Source organism: Manis pentadactyla, chromosome 1 (assembly GCF_030020395.1).
Source record: "Manis pentadactyla isolate mManPen7 chromosome 1, mManPen7.hap1, whole genome shotgun sequence".
In the NCBI taxonomy this organism is placed as follows: domain Eukaryota; kingdom Metazoa; phylum Chordata; class Mammalia; order Pholidota; family Manidae; genus Manis; species Manis pentadactyla.
In genome coordinates, this window is record NC_080019.1 from 14533914 (window position 1) to 14554476 (window position 20563).

Below are 20563 nucleotides of genomic sequence, written 5' to 3' on the forward strand. Positions count from 1 at the left end.
AAAAAAGAAAAAAATTTTAAATTGATCCAGATTATCAAATCGCTGGCAAAAGTGTAGAAGAAAGTCAATAGGGTCAAGCAGTTGAACATATTAATTAGGGGAAGGTTGAAGTGTGCTGACTCACTGACTTCAACCCACAAAGTAGAGATTCAGGAGTCCAAGAGGTAGAGCAGAGAGTAAAAGGGAGTGATATGCAAAGTAGAAACAGAGTCTGTGATTATCAAGATTCTGAACAGTCTAGGGTGTGGCCATGGGGGTCAAAGAAAAACTAGACAAGAGATTTTTGTGCTTTTTGAATACACTGGGGTGGAAAACTGAAAAGGACTGGGTCAAGGTTTATTAAGTTCTCACTTGATAAATCTAAAGTCATTAAAAATCAAAACAACCATAAAACATTATATGCACTAAAATCCTTAACATCTTAATAATTCAACAAAAAAAAGCAAAATGAAATCATTTGTTTATTAGTGAAAGACTTTCAGTTGTAGAATGTGAAGCATGTAGACTGTGAGATCATGTAATAGAAAAGATTGTAGATAGACCCTTGGGTTAGACCATGTTTTAAATCTTGGCACCATTTACTAGCTGTGTTATCTTTCTGAGCCTTATTTATTTCATGCATAAAATGACAAAAATAATAGTATGCAACTTATGAAGTGAGAATTAAAGTAATAAATGTAAAGGTATCAGCATATAGCTTAGCACAGAGTAGCTTCCTCAACAGGTACCTTATTATGTCACAATCCATTATTTCTTCTGTTAACAAGTATGTTATCAGTTTCTTACTATATTAATTTACAATAGTGTATTAGTCTCCTATTGCTACTGTAATACCAGCAAACTCAGTGGCTTAAAACAACAAAATTTATTTTATAGTTCCAAAGGTTAGAAGTCCAGAATCAGTGTCATTGGGTTAAAAAATCGAGGTGTCAATAAGGCTGCTGCCTTCTAGAGGCTCCACAAGAGACTCTGTGTCCTTGCCTTCGCCAGCTTCCATCTACCACCTGACTCCTCGGATTGCGACCCCTTCCTCCATCTTCGAAGCCAGCAACATCGTGCATAAGGACTTTTGAACCCACCTTGGTAATCCAGCATAATCTCATCTTAAATCCTTAAATTAGTTCATTCTGTAAAGTACCTTTTTCCTGTGGAAGTTAACATGTTCATAGGTATCAGGACATTGCCTTCCTGCCAGTGTGTGTGTGTGTGTGTGTGGCGGGGGAGGGGAGACAGTATTCAGTTTACCACAAGCAAGTCCCTTAGAGATGTTAGTGCAGGACCATATGAATATAGTAGAACTTTAGATCAGTCATGTGTCAGGTTCCAAGTTCTTTTATTCTCTTGCTCAGTTTCATCAACAAACATGTCACACATTTGCAAATAAATAAATAAACTCATCCTCACCTTTTCCTTTATCAAGCTGCTCCTGGCATTTAGGGCCGGGCTCTGCTCTGTCCTCTCTGGGCCAGTGCCTGCACACCTGCTCTTCTCCCTTTCAGACAAGCAGTGTGTGGCTCCTCTCTGATGCCAAGATTGCCCACCTCCACGCTGTCCCGGGCTCCCGCCTCCAGAGCTGCACTGGGTTTGGGCACCCCCGGCCTTCGCACAAGGGCGCGAACAGGAAAGGGAGGCAGGCTTCTGCAGGGACCCAAGCGCGTCCGCAGGCAGAGAAGTGGTGGAAGGAATATCACGTCTGGAAGAACCAAAGGTGGGCTTGTCGATTTCCAATTCATTTTCAGTAGCGCTTCGTGGCCCACGGAAGCTGCCAGCGGCTGGCGGGGAAGAGGGGCGGCCCGCGACTCTCGCCCGGCGCGGTGCCCTCGGGTTGCCGAGGTGGAGTGGCGGCCCCTCGCGCAGGGTTCCTGCGCTCGTGTCCCCACCCCTCGCTCTCTCTCCGCACCCCAATTCCACCGCCCCGGGGCGGACTCCGCGAACTGTGCGAACGCGCTCGCCGGACAGCCGCACCCGGTTTCTGAGCCGAAACGAAACTCAAGCGAGACGAGAGGGGAAGGAAAGGAAACTGAAACAGCTCAGCGCAACCTCCCCGCCCTGCGCCGCAAGCTTTCCCTCCCCGCGTCCCGTCCCTGCCGCCACTCTGGTCCCCGCCGGCCGCGCTGCGGACGAGCAGGTGCCTGTTGGGTCTGAGGTGAGGAGCGGCAGGTGCCCTGGCGCCTGAAAGGGGGCGTCCTTAGGGGCGGCCAGAGTGGGGATGTCCCCGGGGCTCTAAGCCTCTGTCCCCAAGGGGAGGAGCCCAGAACAGGGATGCCCCCGGGGCTCTAGTCGTGTCCCCGTGCAGAGGTAGCCAGAGTGGGGGTGCCCCCGGGGGCTCAAGTTCCCTCTCGGCACGGAGAGGTGGCCGGAGCGGCTCTGGGGCGCGCGTCCGGCGGGGTGCGGGATGCCTTGGCGATGGGACTCCTGCGGGCCTGGGGTCAGGGCGTGGAGGCGAAGGGCTGCGCGTGAGGAGCTCGAGGTCCGCGGTCTGAAGCGACGGCAGGGCGTGCAGGAGTTTTAGGGGTCCTCTTCCAGGCTGGGCGGCCGGTCTGAGGATCAACGGACGTCGGGTCTAGGCGCAGCGATAAAACCTGAAAGTTGAACGAGGGGTGGAGGGGCAGCAGCGTCCTCAGCGCAGAACCGCAGGCCTAACTGATCAGTCTCCCCAGTGGTGCCTGTGCAGCACCCTTACACTTAAGAGCCTTAACACAATAGAACGTGTTTCTCATACACAGTTAAAATGCTGTATTTACGGTCAGGGGGCGTCTATTCACTTCCTATTGCTCCATAACAAATTATCACAAATTTAGTGGCTTAAGTCAACAGAAAATTCATTAGTTCAGTTTCCCTGAATCAGAAGTCCAGACCCAGGCTAACTGGAGTCCTTTCCTTAGAATCTCACCAGGCTGAGATGTAGCATCTGCGGGGGCTGAGCCTTGTCCAGGCTCTGGTGCTCATTCAGGTTGTTGGAACGATCCAGTTCCTCGCAGCTATGGCACTGAGGGTGACTGTTTTCTTGCTGGCTGTTGGCTGGGGGTTACGCTCAGCCTTAGAACCCACCTTTGGTTCCTAGCCTCTGGGCTCCCTCACAACAAGGGGTTTATATCTCCACAGCCAGCAGGAGAATCTCCCCAGCTAAAACAGTTTTACATTATATAACCAAATCTCGGAGAGGTTGTGCATGAAATCCGCAGGTCCTGCCCACACTCCAGGGGAGGTTATTATACCGGTGCGTCCACCAGGGTGGCTGGAGTCTTTGGAGTCATCTTAGAATTCTGCCCACTGCTGATCAGCTCTTCTGCAGACAATGCTTTGGGAACTTGACTTTTTCCATTCCGTAGGATTGTTCTCTGGATTGGACTGTGTCTCCTCCAATACATTACTCAGGATTCCTCTTTTCTCCCTTCTTCCTTTTTAAGATTATTGAAATCGGAATCCAGGTTAAGTTCTGACAGTATTGTGATTGGATGATGTGTCTTTAAATTAGCTGTAATTTGTTTTCATTCTCTTGTAATTTATTTGTTAAGGTGTTTGTTTGTGTGTTTTTGTTTTGTAGAGATTCTCCTAGTCCTCTTGGTACCATCTAACATGTTCTTTCTTGTCCATTAGTCGTTGCTACTAAAGCTTTGATTAAATTCAGGTTAAATCTTTTTTTTTCTTAGCTGGAGAATTTCAATGACAGAGAAGTTGTTCTTTATGGAAGCAGATATTTACCCCTATTTTTGTTATCACTTAAAATGACCAAGATCTATTAATTCATTAGAAATTGTGAAATGGTGATATTCTATCATTCTGTCTCTGTTTATTACCTGGATAACCTCCAGCTAATGGAAATGAAACTTCCCCATTTCTATTATTTGGTAACTCAATGGTGCAGTGCTTACAAGAAAGACAAGTTAACTTCTTGATTCCAGAAACCCTTAATTTTTGATATATATCTTTAGATGCTTTCTCTGGACTTAATGCTATGAAAAATGAGGAACTTAGTATACACCCTTCTTTTTGTAGAATTCATCCTTTTCCGAACCACCCAATTTATATAATTTTTATGTTGTCAGGTTTTATCATAATTTACAGTATTTTATGACTTTAATTCCTGTGATCTGTTTCTATGTTGAGTGAAAAATTGAAAATCAGTAAATAGTACTTATAAAATTATGATTACATACACATTATTCATTATATAAGCAGTGTATATGTTTGGCTGGGAAATGTAATTTTATATCTTTAAGACTACTGTTTGAAATTGGTACTTTTTAAAATTCAAAGTATTATATTACCTCTTTTCTTTATAGCTTCCTTTAAATATTCTTCTGGATCATATGTGGTCTTACTATTTATTAATTGTCCTCATTCTTGATCTTTTTTTCCTAATTTTTGATAACATCTCTTTAAAAAAGTTACCATTTAAGATAGGTCGTTGGTGATATTTCTGACTTCTTAAATGTTTAGTAATACTTGTCTTTTTTTCCCTCTCAGTGGATTGAATGACTATTTGGATGTAGAATCCTAAATTCAAAATATTTTCCCCTCAGAACTTTGAAAACATTGTCTTCTTTTATCAAAACATCCAATAATGCTACTCATTTTAATGAATTCTGTGTGCCAGGTACAATTTTAATCAATTTGTATGCCTCAGGTCACCCATTTAAATGTCTTGAAAACACAACCAGAGGAGAGTAATATCATTGTGCATCCGAATTTTATAGATGAGTAAACTGAGACACAGAGAAGGCAACTAACTTGCCTAAGTGTATAAACTCTCCAGTATGGTTCAGTACTAGTATTAATTTAAGTCTAGTCAGTCTGCAAGAGCCCTCATGCCTTTATTCACTTCGCCTGTGGCCTCTCACATTTCTTTGTAGTGTGTCTCCATCTTTATTTTTGGAGCTCTGCAGATTTAATCAACTGTGTCTCAGTGTGATATTCTCTTTTGTCATTTCTGCACAGCACTTGGCAAGACTTTTCAACCAAAACATACATATTTTTCTCTAACTCTGGCCTAATATTATTACACTACTTAAAAAACCATATCTTTAATTGTTCTTAGGTCCACCATGTTTTGGAATCTTAGTTCTCTCCTACTGGAATTACTGTGGGATAGTTTTAGAACTTTTTGATCTATCCTTATATTTCTTAGAACTTTTTCTGTTTTCCATTTGTCTGTTTTTAATTCTGTCCTCTAAGATACTTCCTGGATTTTGATCTATAGATCATAACTAATTTGAGATTTCAGCATGTCCATTCTGTTGTCCTGTACATGCATTTTTGTTCTGAAATTGTATTTAAATTTTTATGAGCCCATTTTTTTTCTTGCTGTAGCAGCCTGTGATTATTTTATTAGGTAATATGATTGTGATTATTGAGAATTCTAATTGGAACTTTTAAAAAAACTATTCTGCCCCAAATGTGTTTATTCATCTAGTTCTTTTTTTAATTTTCCCTCAAATGTCTAGTGATTCTTATTTATATATATATATATAAAGTATATACATACATATATGTATATAATATATATATGTATTATATATCCATACATATATACAAAGTATATATACATGCATATATAAAATATATATTGTATATTATAATATAATATAAATATATTGCAGATATATTTATGAATATACATATATATATTCATTCAATGACTACTACGGTAGTTAGCTGGGGTGTTTTTTCCCTAGTATGTCTCTCCCTTAAGTGAGAGAACACTGGGCTTAGTGATTGTGAATTCTGTGTGCATATTTAGGTGGGTATGAGTTTGGGGTAAAGTTAAATAGGGAAGTTTTCTGTAGGATGTGTGAGAGCAGAGCACATAGGCAGGTTGTGGAATCCCTTTGTTACCAAATTAAGGAGGGCTTTTTTCTGCTGCCATGGCTATTGTTGAAAATTGTATAGTGTTGTCCAAGAAGCACAAGTCTCATTAGTAACTATTATTTAACTTTAAAAACTGTGTTATTTATTTTAATTTATGTGTATTATATTTTCAAGTAAAGGTGTTAGGATTTATTAATTTGCATGGAATTAACTGCCTAACAAATGAACTACTAGCTATTTATTTTGTCCAAGGTTTCCCGCAGTAAATTCCTGAGACATGAAGGGCATGGTGAACATGTGGGAACTTCTGAATTAACTTACTTCATCTTGTGGAATCTCCCACTATCTTTTCTGAAATTCTCCCTGCTGAAACATACTAGGGGGTAATTTTCTTGTCTGCTTGGTTCTTGCTGACTCATCTTTTCATTTGAAGTCGTGGTACCACTTAGAGAACTGAAGGAAGTTAGTATGGCTAATGTGCAATTGGTAAGGTTGAAGATTGCATGAGTTGCACGGTAGTTTTCAGGAAAATGTCTAAACTTCTTCCCTGGTTAAAAGACTCATACTCTGGTTCATAACTACTTTTCCTGTTGTCTTCAATCAGGTCACCCTGTATCCTGCCATGTAGAATGAATGACCTGCAGTATCTCAAATTTGTCATGTACTTTCGTATCTCTGTGAAATTAAACTAGTGCTGTTTTTCTGCTTGGAATCTGATTATCTTTATCTCTTATCTTTCCTAGCATGCTTCCATAATTCTTCACTCTTTCAATATGTCTTCGAAACCTCAGAACACAGGACCCTGACCATTGCATTTATTGAAGAACCGCGTTTTCTAATTGCTTCCTGTACCATTTCTGCCAGTTTACTCAGCACAGTGTACTGTTTGCTGTGATTCTTCTTAAACCATTACCAGATTGTAAGGGGACATGTTTCATGATCACTTGCTTGTCACAGAAAATAGAATGCTTGATGAGGAGGTGCTCTAGGTATCTTTGAAAAAGATGTCATAACTGGCAAACAAGAGACCAGGCTTTTCTCTTGTCCCATTTATGTCTCCTAAACATCCCCACCCACAGAAATTTCTTCTTTCTTCAAGCTTACTTGTTTTTGCAATCATATCTTTCCTTACATTATTGTTTTAATATTTAATATGAATGTGTGCCTTACCATTATATGGTCCTTAACATCATGCAATATGAATCTAGCCTCGTTACCATCATCCATCTCTATCTACCCATTATCTGCCTATTTCTCAATATTTATTTATACATCTGCCATCTCTCTCAGTTTCACAGCCCTAGCACAACATATAGCATATTTGAAGAATGTCTTAATACTTGGTTTCTGTGACAATATGCTCATGTGTTTTCTTCTGCCTCTTTGGTCATTTCTTTCTCACTTACCTTTGCAGACTTGTCCCCCTCTCTCTTGCCATCTATTCAATTTCAGTGATGTACAAAATGGAATTTCAGTCTTTATCTCTTCTTCCATGATGCTGTATCTCTCTGTCCAATCATCTGCATCAGTGGTCTCACTTATCATAAATCTCACTTAATATTCAGTTCTAGCCCAGACCTTGTGTTTAACCTCTGTCTTTAATTACCTACATGGCATATCGTATGGTAAGTCTCAAAAGCTAGTCTAACTCAAGTTGACTGCAATTGAGCTCATGATCTTTCCCTGAAATGTGACTGTGTTCCAAGGTTCCCTCCCCAGGGATGGCCTCGTTGTCCATCCTGTTACATCTGTAGAGTCTTCCTTGACAACACTCAGTTTCTGCTCTTTCCATCCATGTTTGATCTATTACCAAATTATATCAAACTCACCTTCTAAATGTATATTATCCTCATGTGCCTCAAACTACCACCAAACTATATTACATCAAAGTACTACCAATATTTTTCTGAAAAGTTTCTTTCTCTCTGCTCTGCTAAAAGGAACATTGCTCCCATCTTCTCTGTTTGCTGTGCTATTCCCAGTGTAATCTTTCAAAGTGCAAAGTCAGTCATAATACCACCTGCTTCAGATCTGTCAGTGGATCTCTTAAAATCTCTTCACTCTGCCTGACTGGCTCTTTCAGGATCTAGTTCCTTCTGCACTCTCTCCTACCACAGGGCTTTTGCACATGGTATTCTGGTATTCCCTCTGCCTGGAATGCTACTCCCCCAGCTATGCTTAGTTAATTCTGGTTTCATACTTCAGAACCCAGCCCAACCAAGCATTGCCTTTTTAGAGAAACTTCCTCTGACCTCTTTGACTTGGTCACATTTGCAATTTTCCATTGTTTGTATGATTTTATTTTTTTCCTGATAGATTTAAAGCTCTTTGAAAAATAACAGCATGTTGATTTTTGTTCATTCTTCTATTCCCAGTGCCTAATATTTTGCTTAACACACAGTAGTCTTTCAGTGCTCTTTGTTAATGGAATATATGATTTTTCAATTTTTCTTCTTTTTTTGTAGATCTACCATTTTCATTAATAACTTCCGCTAGAGGTGCCAACGTAAAGGGCATTTGCAGTATTTAATATTTTGCAGTTCAGGTTGGAGGCCCAGGCAACAGCAAGAATGGGTAATTTTCAATTTAAACTATTTATAAATTATAAAATAATGATTCTGTAAACTACACAGATTTAATAGAATTAAACTAATTTTTTCTTTCTCAATTAGTAAATAAATGATAGCTCTTTTAAAATGATTCACTCACTTTCCTTTTTTTTTAGGTTTAGAAGGACACATGATGTTGTTAGAGGAAATGGCACAGTTCATTTTGGATGCAATACCAAAAGCTGAGTGAGTCTTGTTGCAGTAATAAATAATGAGATATAAAATTTTGTATCATATTCCCTGTATATTTATTTGGCTTTAAAGTGATATCTGTCTATCTACCTACCAACCAACCATCTCAGGATACATATTATAGCATGTCTTTAAATATATATATGCGTATATATATAGTTACTTATGTTTAATGCAGAACGTTTAGAGCTGTTTGATGGTGAATGAAAATAGTTTTGTTTTATTTGTCCACAGCTGTCAATGAGCCCGTTGTTTTACATAGAAATGAATGATTAAGTAGGAAGGGAATGTAATACAGGTGTATATTCAGAATAAAGGTGTTAAATTCCTAGTCTACTCCATATTCTGCCATGTGGCTTTGGGTAATTTGCTCTGTCTCTCTGAGCCTGAGTTTCCTTATGTACAGAATGGGAATGATTCTGCCTTCTCCCTGTGAAGGATAATCACACATGTGGATATAGTTGAGAAGTTTTAGTATAAAGCCTGACATAAAACAATTACTCAGCCAATTCATTTGTTGATGATAATACGAATGAGATAATAATAACAATGCTACTGCCTTTTTTCGACCTTACTTAATCTCTGTGATTTTTGTTGTAACTTCAGATATTCCAGCTTATTCAATGACTTCGTTGAATCTGAATTTTTTCTGGTTGATGGAGATTCCTTACTGATCACACTCATATGTGAGAAGTCATTTAAGTGGGGGCAGGAGCTCCACTTCTTCTACTTGGTTGAGCATTATCTGCTGGATCTCGTCAGTAAAGGAGGGCAGTTTGCTGTAGTTTTCTTCAAGGTAACGTGACAACTGAGCTCTTTTCTTAAGATTTGAGAACTGAAACGAACATTCCTTGCAATTTTATAAGTAGTTTTTCCCTTATTATGAAGATAAATTTATCTATAAACATTAAGAACATTTAAGAGGAAGAAGAGAAAAACTACCTATAATCCCAGTGTTCAGAATTATCATACTTAAGATTATTTTTTATTCCTAAGAGTGGGACCTTCTTGTAAGGACACACTGAATCATGAAGGAGGATGAGAAATCACCTCAGTAGTAGCCCAGGCAGCCTCTGGGTTCTAGTCTTCCAAATCTGAGAACTACTTCTCTCTTCAAAGCAGTCAGTTTATATGAGCCCAGAAGAATGTCAGGCTAACAAATGCTGCTGTGCTATTATTTGCTCTATAGTAAACACCACTAAGGGAACATATTTGGTTTTTGTGGATAAAATGAAGGTTTTTGTGGCCCTGATTCTCACCTGGCCCTGGTCGGCTGGCTCACTACACACGTGTGGGCAATACGCTGTCATTGACTCTATATAGAGAGCTCTCCCTAGTGCTCTGGTGGCATGGCTGCAAGGCTGCAGGAGAGCATAGCAGAGGCTGGAGTGGTGGCAGTGCTGAGGACAGAGGCCCAGAGGACGGCTGTGCAGGCAGAGACTGTCTTGCTGCATGCGACTAGTTCTGAGTGGACAAAATTCCAGTGATTGAACTTCCACTGTGGGCATAAATTTGGGTACAACCCTTTCACCCCAAGAACATTCTGCTGTCATTTTCTTTGGTCATACTGAATCCATAGTGAATTTGCCTGGGCCTGAAACCCATTGGCATCATTCTTGGGGTGAAAGGGTTATACCCAACTCTATTATTTCCACACTGGCAGGTCAATCACTGGAATCTCGTCCACTCAGAGTGAGTCTGCATGCAGCAAACTGGTCTCTGCCTCTGGTCTCTCTGCCTGCACAGTCGTCCCACACAGCCATCCTCTGGGCCTCTGACCTCTGCGCTGCCACCACTCTAGCCTCTGCTCGGCTCTCCTGCAGCCTTGCAGCCATGCCACCATGTCGTCCCCACACCACTGGGCAGAGCTCTTTATATAGAGTCAATAGCAACGTATTGCCCACACATGTGTAATGAGCTAGCTAACCATAGCCAGGTGAGAATCCTGGCCACAGAACCTTTCATTTCATCCATAGCAAGACAGTCTTCTTTGTGATTATGAATATAATCAGTAAAATTTTTAAATGTCAAATACAGATATGTATAAGCACCACCACCTGTTCCCCATCCTCACCCCAAAGGAAACTCTCATGTTTCTGTTAGATTTTGGTGTGCGTTTGTTCAATCATTTTTCAATTTACATTACTGTTAGATTTTTGAACATCACTAACCACTTATGAGAAATGTTTTGAATAAAGAGCTGGGGCTCTAGCCCAATACTAAGTTTTTTGCACTAATTTTGGTCTCTTGAGAAAAACCGATGCTGCTCCTGGGGGGTCACAATGACTTGGGACAAGCCTCTTAAACAAAGTGATCCAATTCAGCTTCCCATTCTGAATAATTTATACATCTACCATTTGCTCTTACATAATTTTTTGTCCTTTCTCTTTTTGAAGTGAGATTGGGAAGGAAAATAATTAGAATGGGAAGGTGTCTTGCCTGAGGGTTTCATCCCTGGGCAAGTTCACTGTGGATTCAGTGAGATGGAGAAATGACAATGGAATGTTCTTGGGATAAAAGGGTTTAAACCTGTCTTTATTCTCACTGCAGTAGGTCAAGCAGTAGGATCACATCTGCATCCAGCAGTCTGCAGGTCCATAATCCACCTCCACCTGTGCCTCCACCCAGAGCACTGGGTGGAACTCTTTATATAGTGACTCAGTTAATAATAGTTTATTTGCCTATGGGTGTGGAACAGTAGCCTATCAGTAGGCCAATTACATCATCAAGTAATTTAGGATCAGGTGAGGATCCTGGCCAGAGGAACTTCCATTTTTACCATAGAAGGAAAGGGTGATAAACCCTGAGTATTATGTGCCTGCTTAAAGGTACACATGTATATATAAGTCCAGATTGTGATTTATGGCGTGTTATTTGTGAAATGACAGTCAAGGTTTAAGGGTCTATTCCTTGACTGTAAAACAGAACAAAACTGTGTTGGAGCCTATTTCTTTAATGACTTTAATTATATGTGTTAACTAACTAAACTAGCAGTGAACTACTAATTAATAATTTCAAAGTGATATACTTCACTCCCACCCCCAATAGGATGCTGAGTACGCCTACTTCAACTTCCCTGAACTTCTTCCTTTGAGGACTGCGCTAATGCTTCATCTTCAGCATAATACCACCATTGATGTCCAAACAAAATTTTCTGGATGTTTATCACAAGAGTGGAAATTTTTCTTGGAAGAGAGTTACCCATATTTCCTGATAGTTGCAGATGAAGGGCTGAACCATCTACAAACACACCTGTTCAACTTTTTAATCATTCAGTCGTGGTCAATGAAGGTCAATGCTGTGCTTTCCACAGGGCAAGCATCCAGCATTCTTAGACTTCATGGGTACCTTATGTCAAGCCTGTACAAAAACCAGAGCTTTTTTGAGCAGGTAATTTATATCTAAGAGAAAAACTTCTTCTGGAATTCATCAAAAATTTTTAAATGACTTGACTCAGTCTTATTTCCACTTCTAGGGAAATTATCATAAGGCTTAACGGAGATTTAGAAAATTAACAGTAATAATACAAATGCAGTCATTTATTGAGAACTTACTATCATAAGAGCAGTGCTTGACACTTCTCAGGTGTCATTTTATTTAACCCTGGAAGGTAGGTGTTAGTATCATCTGTGTTTTGCAGATGTGGAAATAGGTTCTTGAATAAGTAACTCATCAACACCAAATGAATGATAGAGCATGAATTTGAAAAGAGACACTCTGCTTCCAGCCCTTAACTACTGTGTGGTGTACTGCCTCCAAGTTAGTGAAGGGAAGAAATGCATTCAGTTGAAGGTAAAATTTATGGCTCTGTTGCTGAAACCTACTAGTGAAATGACAGTTAATATGGTAGCCTTTAATGACAAAAAATGGCAATGGTTGGTAAAGAAGGAAAATAAATGTTTATTTCTTAATATTAAGTCATCAATAGTATTTTCAAAATATTTAAAATTAAATTCCATGATTTTATTATTTTTGCTTTATTGGTATATTTAATTACTGTATTGAACTTTTGAGAGTCAAAAATACATACTGATTTTATGAATAAATCTAGTTCCTATTTACTTTTCACTTCCTACAAGAATTCTGAATATGAATATCATTCTATATCTCATCAAAATGATTTTTGAGTCAATTGGCATTTTTCATTCTCTGAGAATAGTGTCATGCCTTTCATGGTATTTGGAGACATCAGGTGGTTGTCATGAAATCTGATAAGAAAGTTTATTTTGCTTTAGTCAGAACTCCAGTCATAAATTATCTTCAACTCTATTTTCCTACAGCCCTGGGATTCATTTTTATGTTAGGAGGAGACTCTGTGATCAGCTGTTCTCATTTTATTCTGTTAGAGCCATTTCTGAACCTGAGTTTAAAGAGTGCCTTACAAGAATCCGCACTAATTTCTCCCTAAGAATAATTTTTTAATGGAAGGTTTTATTTCTGGCAAAATAGTTTATTTCCTAAATTATTGAACACTATATTACTTCATTTATTAGTTTGAGGACTATGTGAAATGCAAAGCTGTTGCATTGTGGCTGTCGGCGGGTGACATCTACTTCTTCATAGGCTATGCTATTCTCTATTTATGTGTACATTTGAAACTTATCCTAATAAAATACAATGCATTCAATGGATTCAATGCTTCTTTTTGAAATGTTGGAAATATTCTAAAATTAGATTAAGGTGATAGCAGCACAGCTCTGTAAATTTACTAAAAGTCATTGAATTGTACCTTTAAAGGGAGTGAATTTTGTTATGGTATTTTTTCTTCATAAAGTTGTTAAAAAAATAAGCACTAAATTCTCAGACAAAAATGAATTTGTCAAATACAAAATAGTGCCATTTGACAGGTTTTAAAGGCACTATTTATGACATTTTACTACATTACTGTAATTTTTAAATTTACAAATGTATTTAAAAAATATCTTCAACATGATTTTCTGTAGTTGGAAAGTAATTAGATATTTTATTTATGACAATTTATGACTTGTCTTCCTTTTACAGAATAAAATGAAGATTGAGAATGCTTATAAAGCCCTGATTAAACACTTGGAAGAATGTAGAGTTCTAGCATTAGAATCTCTTTTTGGAAATTTAAAATGGAAAAATATGATGGAAGAGGTACTGAAACTTAAAAAAACTTATTATTTGAACTAATTGTTTAATTATAAAAAGGTTGCAAAGAAAGCGCAGAGTTCACATGTACATCTCACCCAGCTTCCCCTAATGTTCACGTCATATGCAACTATGGCACATTTATCAAAATCAGGCAATTAGCATCCGTAGAATACTTTAAGCTTCAGACCTTATTTGAACTAACTTTTTCACTCATGTCCTTTTTCTGTTCCAAGATTCTACCCAAGGACCCACCTCCCAGTTAGTTATTTCTCTTTTGTCTCCTGCAGTCTGTTAATAGTTTCTCAGTCTTTCCTTGTCTTTTATGACCTTGACATTTTTTAAAATTATTGACCAGTTATCTTTGTTTCCCCTCAGTTTGGGCTTGTCTGATGTTTTCTCATGACTGGAATGAGGTTACGCATTTTTGGCAAGAATACCACTGAATTGAGGTTGTGTCTTCAGTGCAGGGTCAGAGGGTTCCTGCTGTTGACATGTCAGCGCTGGTGAAGCCGGCACCTGTCAGCCTTCTCTTCTCTGAAGTTACTGCCTTTCCTAACGATGCAAATCCTGTTTCCCCGGAAACATTTGCCAGTGAATTTTAGACTCTGCCAGTGGATCCTATCTGCAGCAGTTATTTCTGGTGTTTTTGCTGAGTGGTTATGTTCTTTCCCTCTTCCCTTCTCCATTTATTAATTGAAATTCTACTTTCCCGATTAGTAAAGGGGAGAGCTGCTCTAGCTCTGCCATTTATTTACTTTTTTTATATCGGTATGGACTAATGGGTACTTATTTTATATCATGTGCTAGAGTCCAGTGTGATAATCATTTCTGTGCTCAGGTTGTCCCAGGCTTGAGCATTAGAAACCCCTTCTGGTTTGCGCCTGTGTTCTTTTACAAGCCCCCATCTGTTTTCTTTCCTTAAAACATTGTATTGAGGGATGATGGCATAGATTGTGGTGATGGTTACACGGATGTCTGTTTATCTCCAAACGCATCAAGCCCCAGCTTTTTTGAGCACTGTCCCACTTGTTGAAACCATCAGATGTTCCTCCAGTCTCATCTATATTTTCCCTGCCCCGGCCCTGACATCAACCACTTCTCCACAGTTCTGGTCACTTTTATTCAGAAATGGTTTTTAGAAGCCAAAACCTAGGAACTGTGTTCATTGTTCTTGGGGTGTCAGTGCTTCTAGGCCTTTTCAGCAGACATAGGGAATATATGGATGTGTACCAACTGAGTGTATATACATCTATTTTAAATTTAACTATCTTAAATATTGTGTTCATACTGAAAATTTTGCTCCAGCTCAGTCCATATAGTTCCTTTTACCCCTTTCTCTCTATTTATAATTTCTTTCTCCACTTGTGAGAAATCCAGCTGTCATCACCTACGACATATTTACTTATGTTTTTGCAATTCTAGTATACATGTAAAGCAGTTTTTAAATTGCTAGCTACATCTTGTAAGAAACATACACTAACTGAATTTATGTGCCTTTTTTGTTTTTTCAAATCTGTAGTCATAGAAAAAGCCGAAATATGTTAGAACCCTAATCCATTTGGAGTTTATCCTTGTGTATGGTGTGAACTATGGATATAATTTTATCTTTATCAAAGGGGTACTCAGTGCCATTTACTCAAAAGCCCATCTTTATCCCAGTGATGTCAGATGCCACCTTTGTCATTTATTAAATTTCTTTATGAATTTAGAAGTAATTGTGGACTTTCTGTCCTATTCTGCTGGCTTATTTGCAAGTTTTACACTTTCAATTGGAAAGACTTCATAGTATTTTCAATGTTTTGCTGGGATAGTTTTTCCACTTACAGTTTTTCTCTTAAAGTGTTTTCATAGCTATTCTTGCATCTTTATCTTTTCATATTAACTTCTGTTGTCAACTTGTCTAACTTCAAAAAATACCCTGTTGGTATTTTTATTGGAGTACATTGAATTTATAAACGAAATTGGGGAGAATTGGCATCTTTATAATGTTAAGTTATTCTATGCAAGAAAAAAGGATATATTTACATTTGTTCAAGTCTACTTTCGTGAATTAAAAATTTTTCATCATACATATTTTGCCCATTTCTTGCTAACTTTCTTCCTTAGTATGTGATGTTTTTGTTGTTATTGTCATGGGATTTTCTCTACCCTTATGTTCTCTCTTTGTTTTTGCATATGAAATCTGTTGATTTTTCATAATTCTAAATCCTGTTGCCTCACTGAAAATTTCATTTTTGAATTAGTTTTACTATTAGTTCTTTGAGGTTTCCATATATACTATCATATCATCTGTGTTTTGCATCTTATTTACTCATTCTTATGCCTTATATTGCTTTGTCTTGTTTAAGTTCATTAGCTAAGAAATCTAGAATAATGGTAGATAGTAGCAGAGATAGTGGACATCGTTGTTTTTCGCCTGATCTTAGTAGAAATGTTTCTACTGTTTCTATATTAAATATATATATGTTCTGATGTTAAGAATATAGCCCTCAACTTATATTTTTTGAGTGTTTTTATCATAATGTGTATTGAAAGTGCAGATACAATCATATGATTTTTTTCCCCTTAGCTTTATTAATATGGTATTTTTATATCAATGGTTTTCCTAATATTGAAGCAAGTCTGCATACATGGAATAAATCCCACTCATGGTATATTATTTTCTCACTATGGTGCTAGATTCTTTTTATAACATTTTGTTTATAAAATTTGCTTCAATGTGCATGCATGAAACTTTTCTGTAGTATTCTTTCTGTGCACTAATATCTTTTTAGTTGTCAGTGTCAGACATGCTTTATAAAAACATTTGACTATTTTCCCTTCCTTTTCAATATTTTGAAGAAATTTATAGATCGTTAAGATTTTCTAGTTTTTGAAGATTTGATAGAAGGCTCCTTGTAAAACCATATGGGCCCTGTGCTTTTTGTGTGGTAATTTCTTGATAATTTTCTTTATTCTGTGGAAATTGATTTCTTTATGCTTACTAACTATAATGGGGTCAGTTTTAGTAATTTGTTCTTATGAAGAATTATCCATTTCATACATTTCAAATTTATTTGTGTAGAAGTTTGCAAGGTAGGCTTTTATGACTTAAGTAGTTTCTTCTGTCTCAGTACTTTTTCCCTTTACATTTTTATTTTGTACATTTTTTACTTTTTCCATTTCTCAATGATCAAATTACATAGTAGTCTGCCTATTTTTAAAAGTTTTTCAAAGATCCTTAGAACTCTGATTTATTTAGTTAGATCTACTAATTTTCCTTTCTCATTAATTTGTGAATTATTTTATCTTTGTATTTTACTTCCTTTCCTTGCTTTGGTTTATTTTGTTCTTCCATTTTAGATTTTTAGAGCTAAGAATTTGATCCACTTTTTATTTTTTCATTTCTATTGCTAAATATGTTTAGTGCAATGAATTTTTCCTCTGATTACTGTATTAAATTTATCCCATAGACTATGATATATAGTGTTTTTGTCATCACTTTTATAAATACTGTAATTGCAGTTTGTATTTACCTTTCACCTAGGTGTAGCTTAATAGAAAATAATTTTAAGTTCTATATTGAAAGGACTTTGTGCTTTTTTGAAAATAAATAAATTCTACCTTTACTGTATTGTGATTGAAGTGCTATTTGTAATATTTCTACACTATGGAAGTTACTGATGTTTATGATTTAATATATAATAGATTTTTATGAATATGCTGGACATATTTAAGGTTAATGCATATTCTCTAACACTGGGGTATAAGGTTTGAACTGTAAGATGCATACTATTGAATATGCTATTTAAGTCTTCTATCTTCTTAGTTTTTGTCCATTCATATCTCATGTTCTGAAAATGGTAAAGTCTATATTACTAGTACAATTCTATATGTAGTTCCTTTTTTGTCCTGTAGTTTTTGCTTCTGAAAGTTGGTTGTGGCATTATGTGGAAACATAATTTTTCATGTGAAATAAATTATTCCATAATTTGCAGTAATTCTATATCTATTAATACTCTCAACAGCAAAATATAAAAGAAATGACACATCACATAATTTTCAGTGCCTTCTATTACCTTTGCTAACTTGAAAGTGAAATATGTTATCTAATTGTTCTTTTTTTAAATAAAGGGGTTGTATTTTTTTCTGTTTTATTAATATTTATATTTCTTTTGTGAATTATCTATTCATTTTATTAAAGGCTTAGATATTTTCTTATTGATTTATAGGGGCTCTTTGCATTTTTTAATAGCTTCACTGGAATATTTGTACTTATTTTCTCATTTAAAAATTTTATCATTTTTAACAGAAATATTTCTAGTTTAATGTAGGCCTATCCTTTTCTGTTGATTTCTTTTAGAACGATTACTTACGAATAAAAATATTTTTCTAGATATCATTCTATTTTCTGATTTTCTTCTGTGACAGGCATGTGAAACTATTTCTCTGCTTAAGCAACTCTGGCCGGAAGGATCTGACATTCGACGTGTTCTTTGTGTTACTTCATGTTCATTGTCTTTGAGAATGTATCATCACTTTTTAGAAAACAGGAAGATGACTACTTCTGATGACAAAATAAAAACCCAGCAGGTGTGATTGTTGTTACTTTACTGAGAAAAATTGCACATGCATGCATTCAGACACTCACATGTGTACACGTACTATTTTATATACAATCTGAGTGCTGGGGATTCTTGGTTGGAGAGTCTTATTACAGAAAAGAAAATGTCTCTTTCCTCTCTGAGTTCAGAAGTAAGCAAGGCTCATAATCTTTTACCTACCATCCTTTATATTTGGTTTCCCAATATCTGTTTGACTATATTCTTAGTAAAATATTTCTACATGACTGGGCATGCCACTTTAAATAGTTATCACAAAAATGGTAACAACCAAATATATATCTCTCATATACATTCTTCTGATCAGTAGACCCAATTTGTCCCTTTGGAGGTTACTGAAACAAGTCTAAGTCTTGTTTCATTGACAACCCTGCAGTGCAATGCCCAGTTTTTCTAACTGGGGTCAGTGTTTTACATAATCCTGGTTTCCTCACTCTAGTCATTTTCAATATAACTTTTAAATTGTGATACCTTGGATGGAATAGAGCATTTAATGTATGGCTCCATTAGTGCTTGGTCATGGAATCATGACTTCACTAGCTGCCTGGTCAGCTCAGACTAAAATTTGGCTTAACTAAAAATACTAAAAAATGCTTTATGTAAACGACAATGGAGTTGGCAATTCCCTTTCCCTTTCACCTTGTATCTGTATAAAGGCAGTTGAGTTTATACATGAAGAAAAGGACTCTCAAAAATGTAGAATCAAGAATGTCATAGCATGTGATTTCTGTACAGCAAAGTGCAGCTGCTGACTGCTGTAGGGCTGCATGTGTATCATACGGTTTTGCAGCCAGCTGTTCTCTGGTTTAACTTCTTTAGGTGCAAAGTAATTGCCAAACCCTGCAAGAGGTGGAGGATTTATGTAGACTGCGTTGTCTCAGTGTGGTGTTTCTACTTCAAATACCACTTTCTCAAAGAGCTTGTGCAAGAGTCATCACTTCCCATTGGACTAAAAACATTAAGACTTTCTTAAACATGGTAAATATACTCTTTATTATTTTTTTGTTTCTACTCTTCAATATCTAAAAACTACCATCACCTTCAAAATTGTATTTATGTGGGAACAATGTTAGCCCTTTGGGGGCTTTAAAAGTTTAATGACCTAAATCAGTCATTTTCTAATTTTAACAGCTCTGGTAGTAATAACAAATAGCATGATATATATCCAACCTAAGGAGAAAGCTTGTTTTTGTTCTTTCAGTCTCTGTCAAGATCAGGTTATTGTAGCATCAGCTATAAGGGATTGGTGACAATTATGTTCCTCCTTTGAGAGGAATTGAAGAAATCAGTATAATAGTTTGTTATCTGTGTACATAATAGAGGATATTTAGAGAAAACTTGTAGACTTTAGGAAAATAGCAAAAGCAAAAGAAAAACCCAGTGACCCACCACTGAAATCAATGCTGATAACTATTAATATTTTGGTTTATTATATTTCACTGTATCCAAAATCCTAGTTGGGACCTTTCCTCTAGGCATTTTTGATAGTTTGCCAGGAGGAGGCAGAATATGCTTAATTAAAAGGAGTAATACGTCTCTATTTCTAGCCCCTATTTACTTTACATTTTCTGGTATAAGTCATGTCAGTTTAATACATTAAACATATTGATACTGCATGTCAGATACTGAAATAATACATTATAATATCAATATTATGCTAAGAGTTTTATTGTATTGCTCAGAAATATTCAAAATTTTCCTCATTTTTATATAGCTTGAATTCCATGACTCAACTACTGAATGGTATGCATGTAAAACTGTGGTTTTGATTTGCAGATTTAAGTAAATGCTCTGTATAGATAAGTTTCATTTATAAAGAGTTTTATAAATTTTTTATGCCAAAGGGGCATTAGGTAAAAGGACATTATAAAATCTTTCCAAATTAGGGAATGTTCTAAGATGACTCTGCAGGACACAGCATTTTAGCTGGTAAAAATCATTCCTTGATTAGGACGGCATGGGTCACTGGACCTGATCGGGATGGCTGCCATTTATTCTGTGCCTGCTTCATACGTGTACCTCAGCTACGTTACCTCAGTTAGACAAACAGCAAGCCCCTATGTCCTCATTCTACAAATGGAGAACTTGGGCTTAGAAAGGCTAGGTAGCCCAGTAGCACAGCTTGGAAATTATCATATTGAGATGTAACTTTATCTCTGTGTAGCCCCTACATCTGTGCCCTTCCCACATCCTCTGGTTCCTCACTGTGGGGAGATGGCTGTCTCAGTTCACAGC

The 20563-nt window shown here is 37.1% G+C and overlaps 1 protein-coding gene across 3 annotated transcripts in view; it reads left to right on the plus strand.

Annotated features, from left to right (window-relative positions):
• Positions 1-1603: 1603 nt before the first annotated feature.
• Positions 1604-20563, plus strand: part of DDX60 (DExD/H-box helicase 60) — a 94756-nt gene continuing 75796 nt past the window's right edge. For all 3 annotated transcript variants that reach the window (XM_057490706.1, XM_057490726.1, XM_057490746.1), the window contains exons 1-8: positions 1604-1708; positions 8277-8385; positions 8537-8606; positions 9219-9408; positions 11661-12002; positions 13614-13730; positions 18138-18299; positions 19148-19306. In XM_057490706.1, coding sequence (XP_057346689.1) covers positions 8382-8385; positions 8537-8606; positions 9219-9408; positions 11661-12002; positions 13614-13730; positions 18138-18299; positions 19148-19306 — 1044 coding nt within the window. In that variant the 5' untranslated portion in view covers positions 1604-1708; positions 8277-8381. The remainder of the gene's footprint in view (positions 1709-8276; positions 8386-8536; positions 8607-9218; positions 9409-11660; positions 12003-13613; positions 13731-18137; positions 18300-19147; positions 19307-20563) is intronic.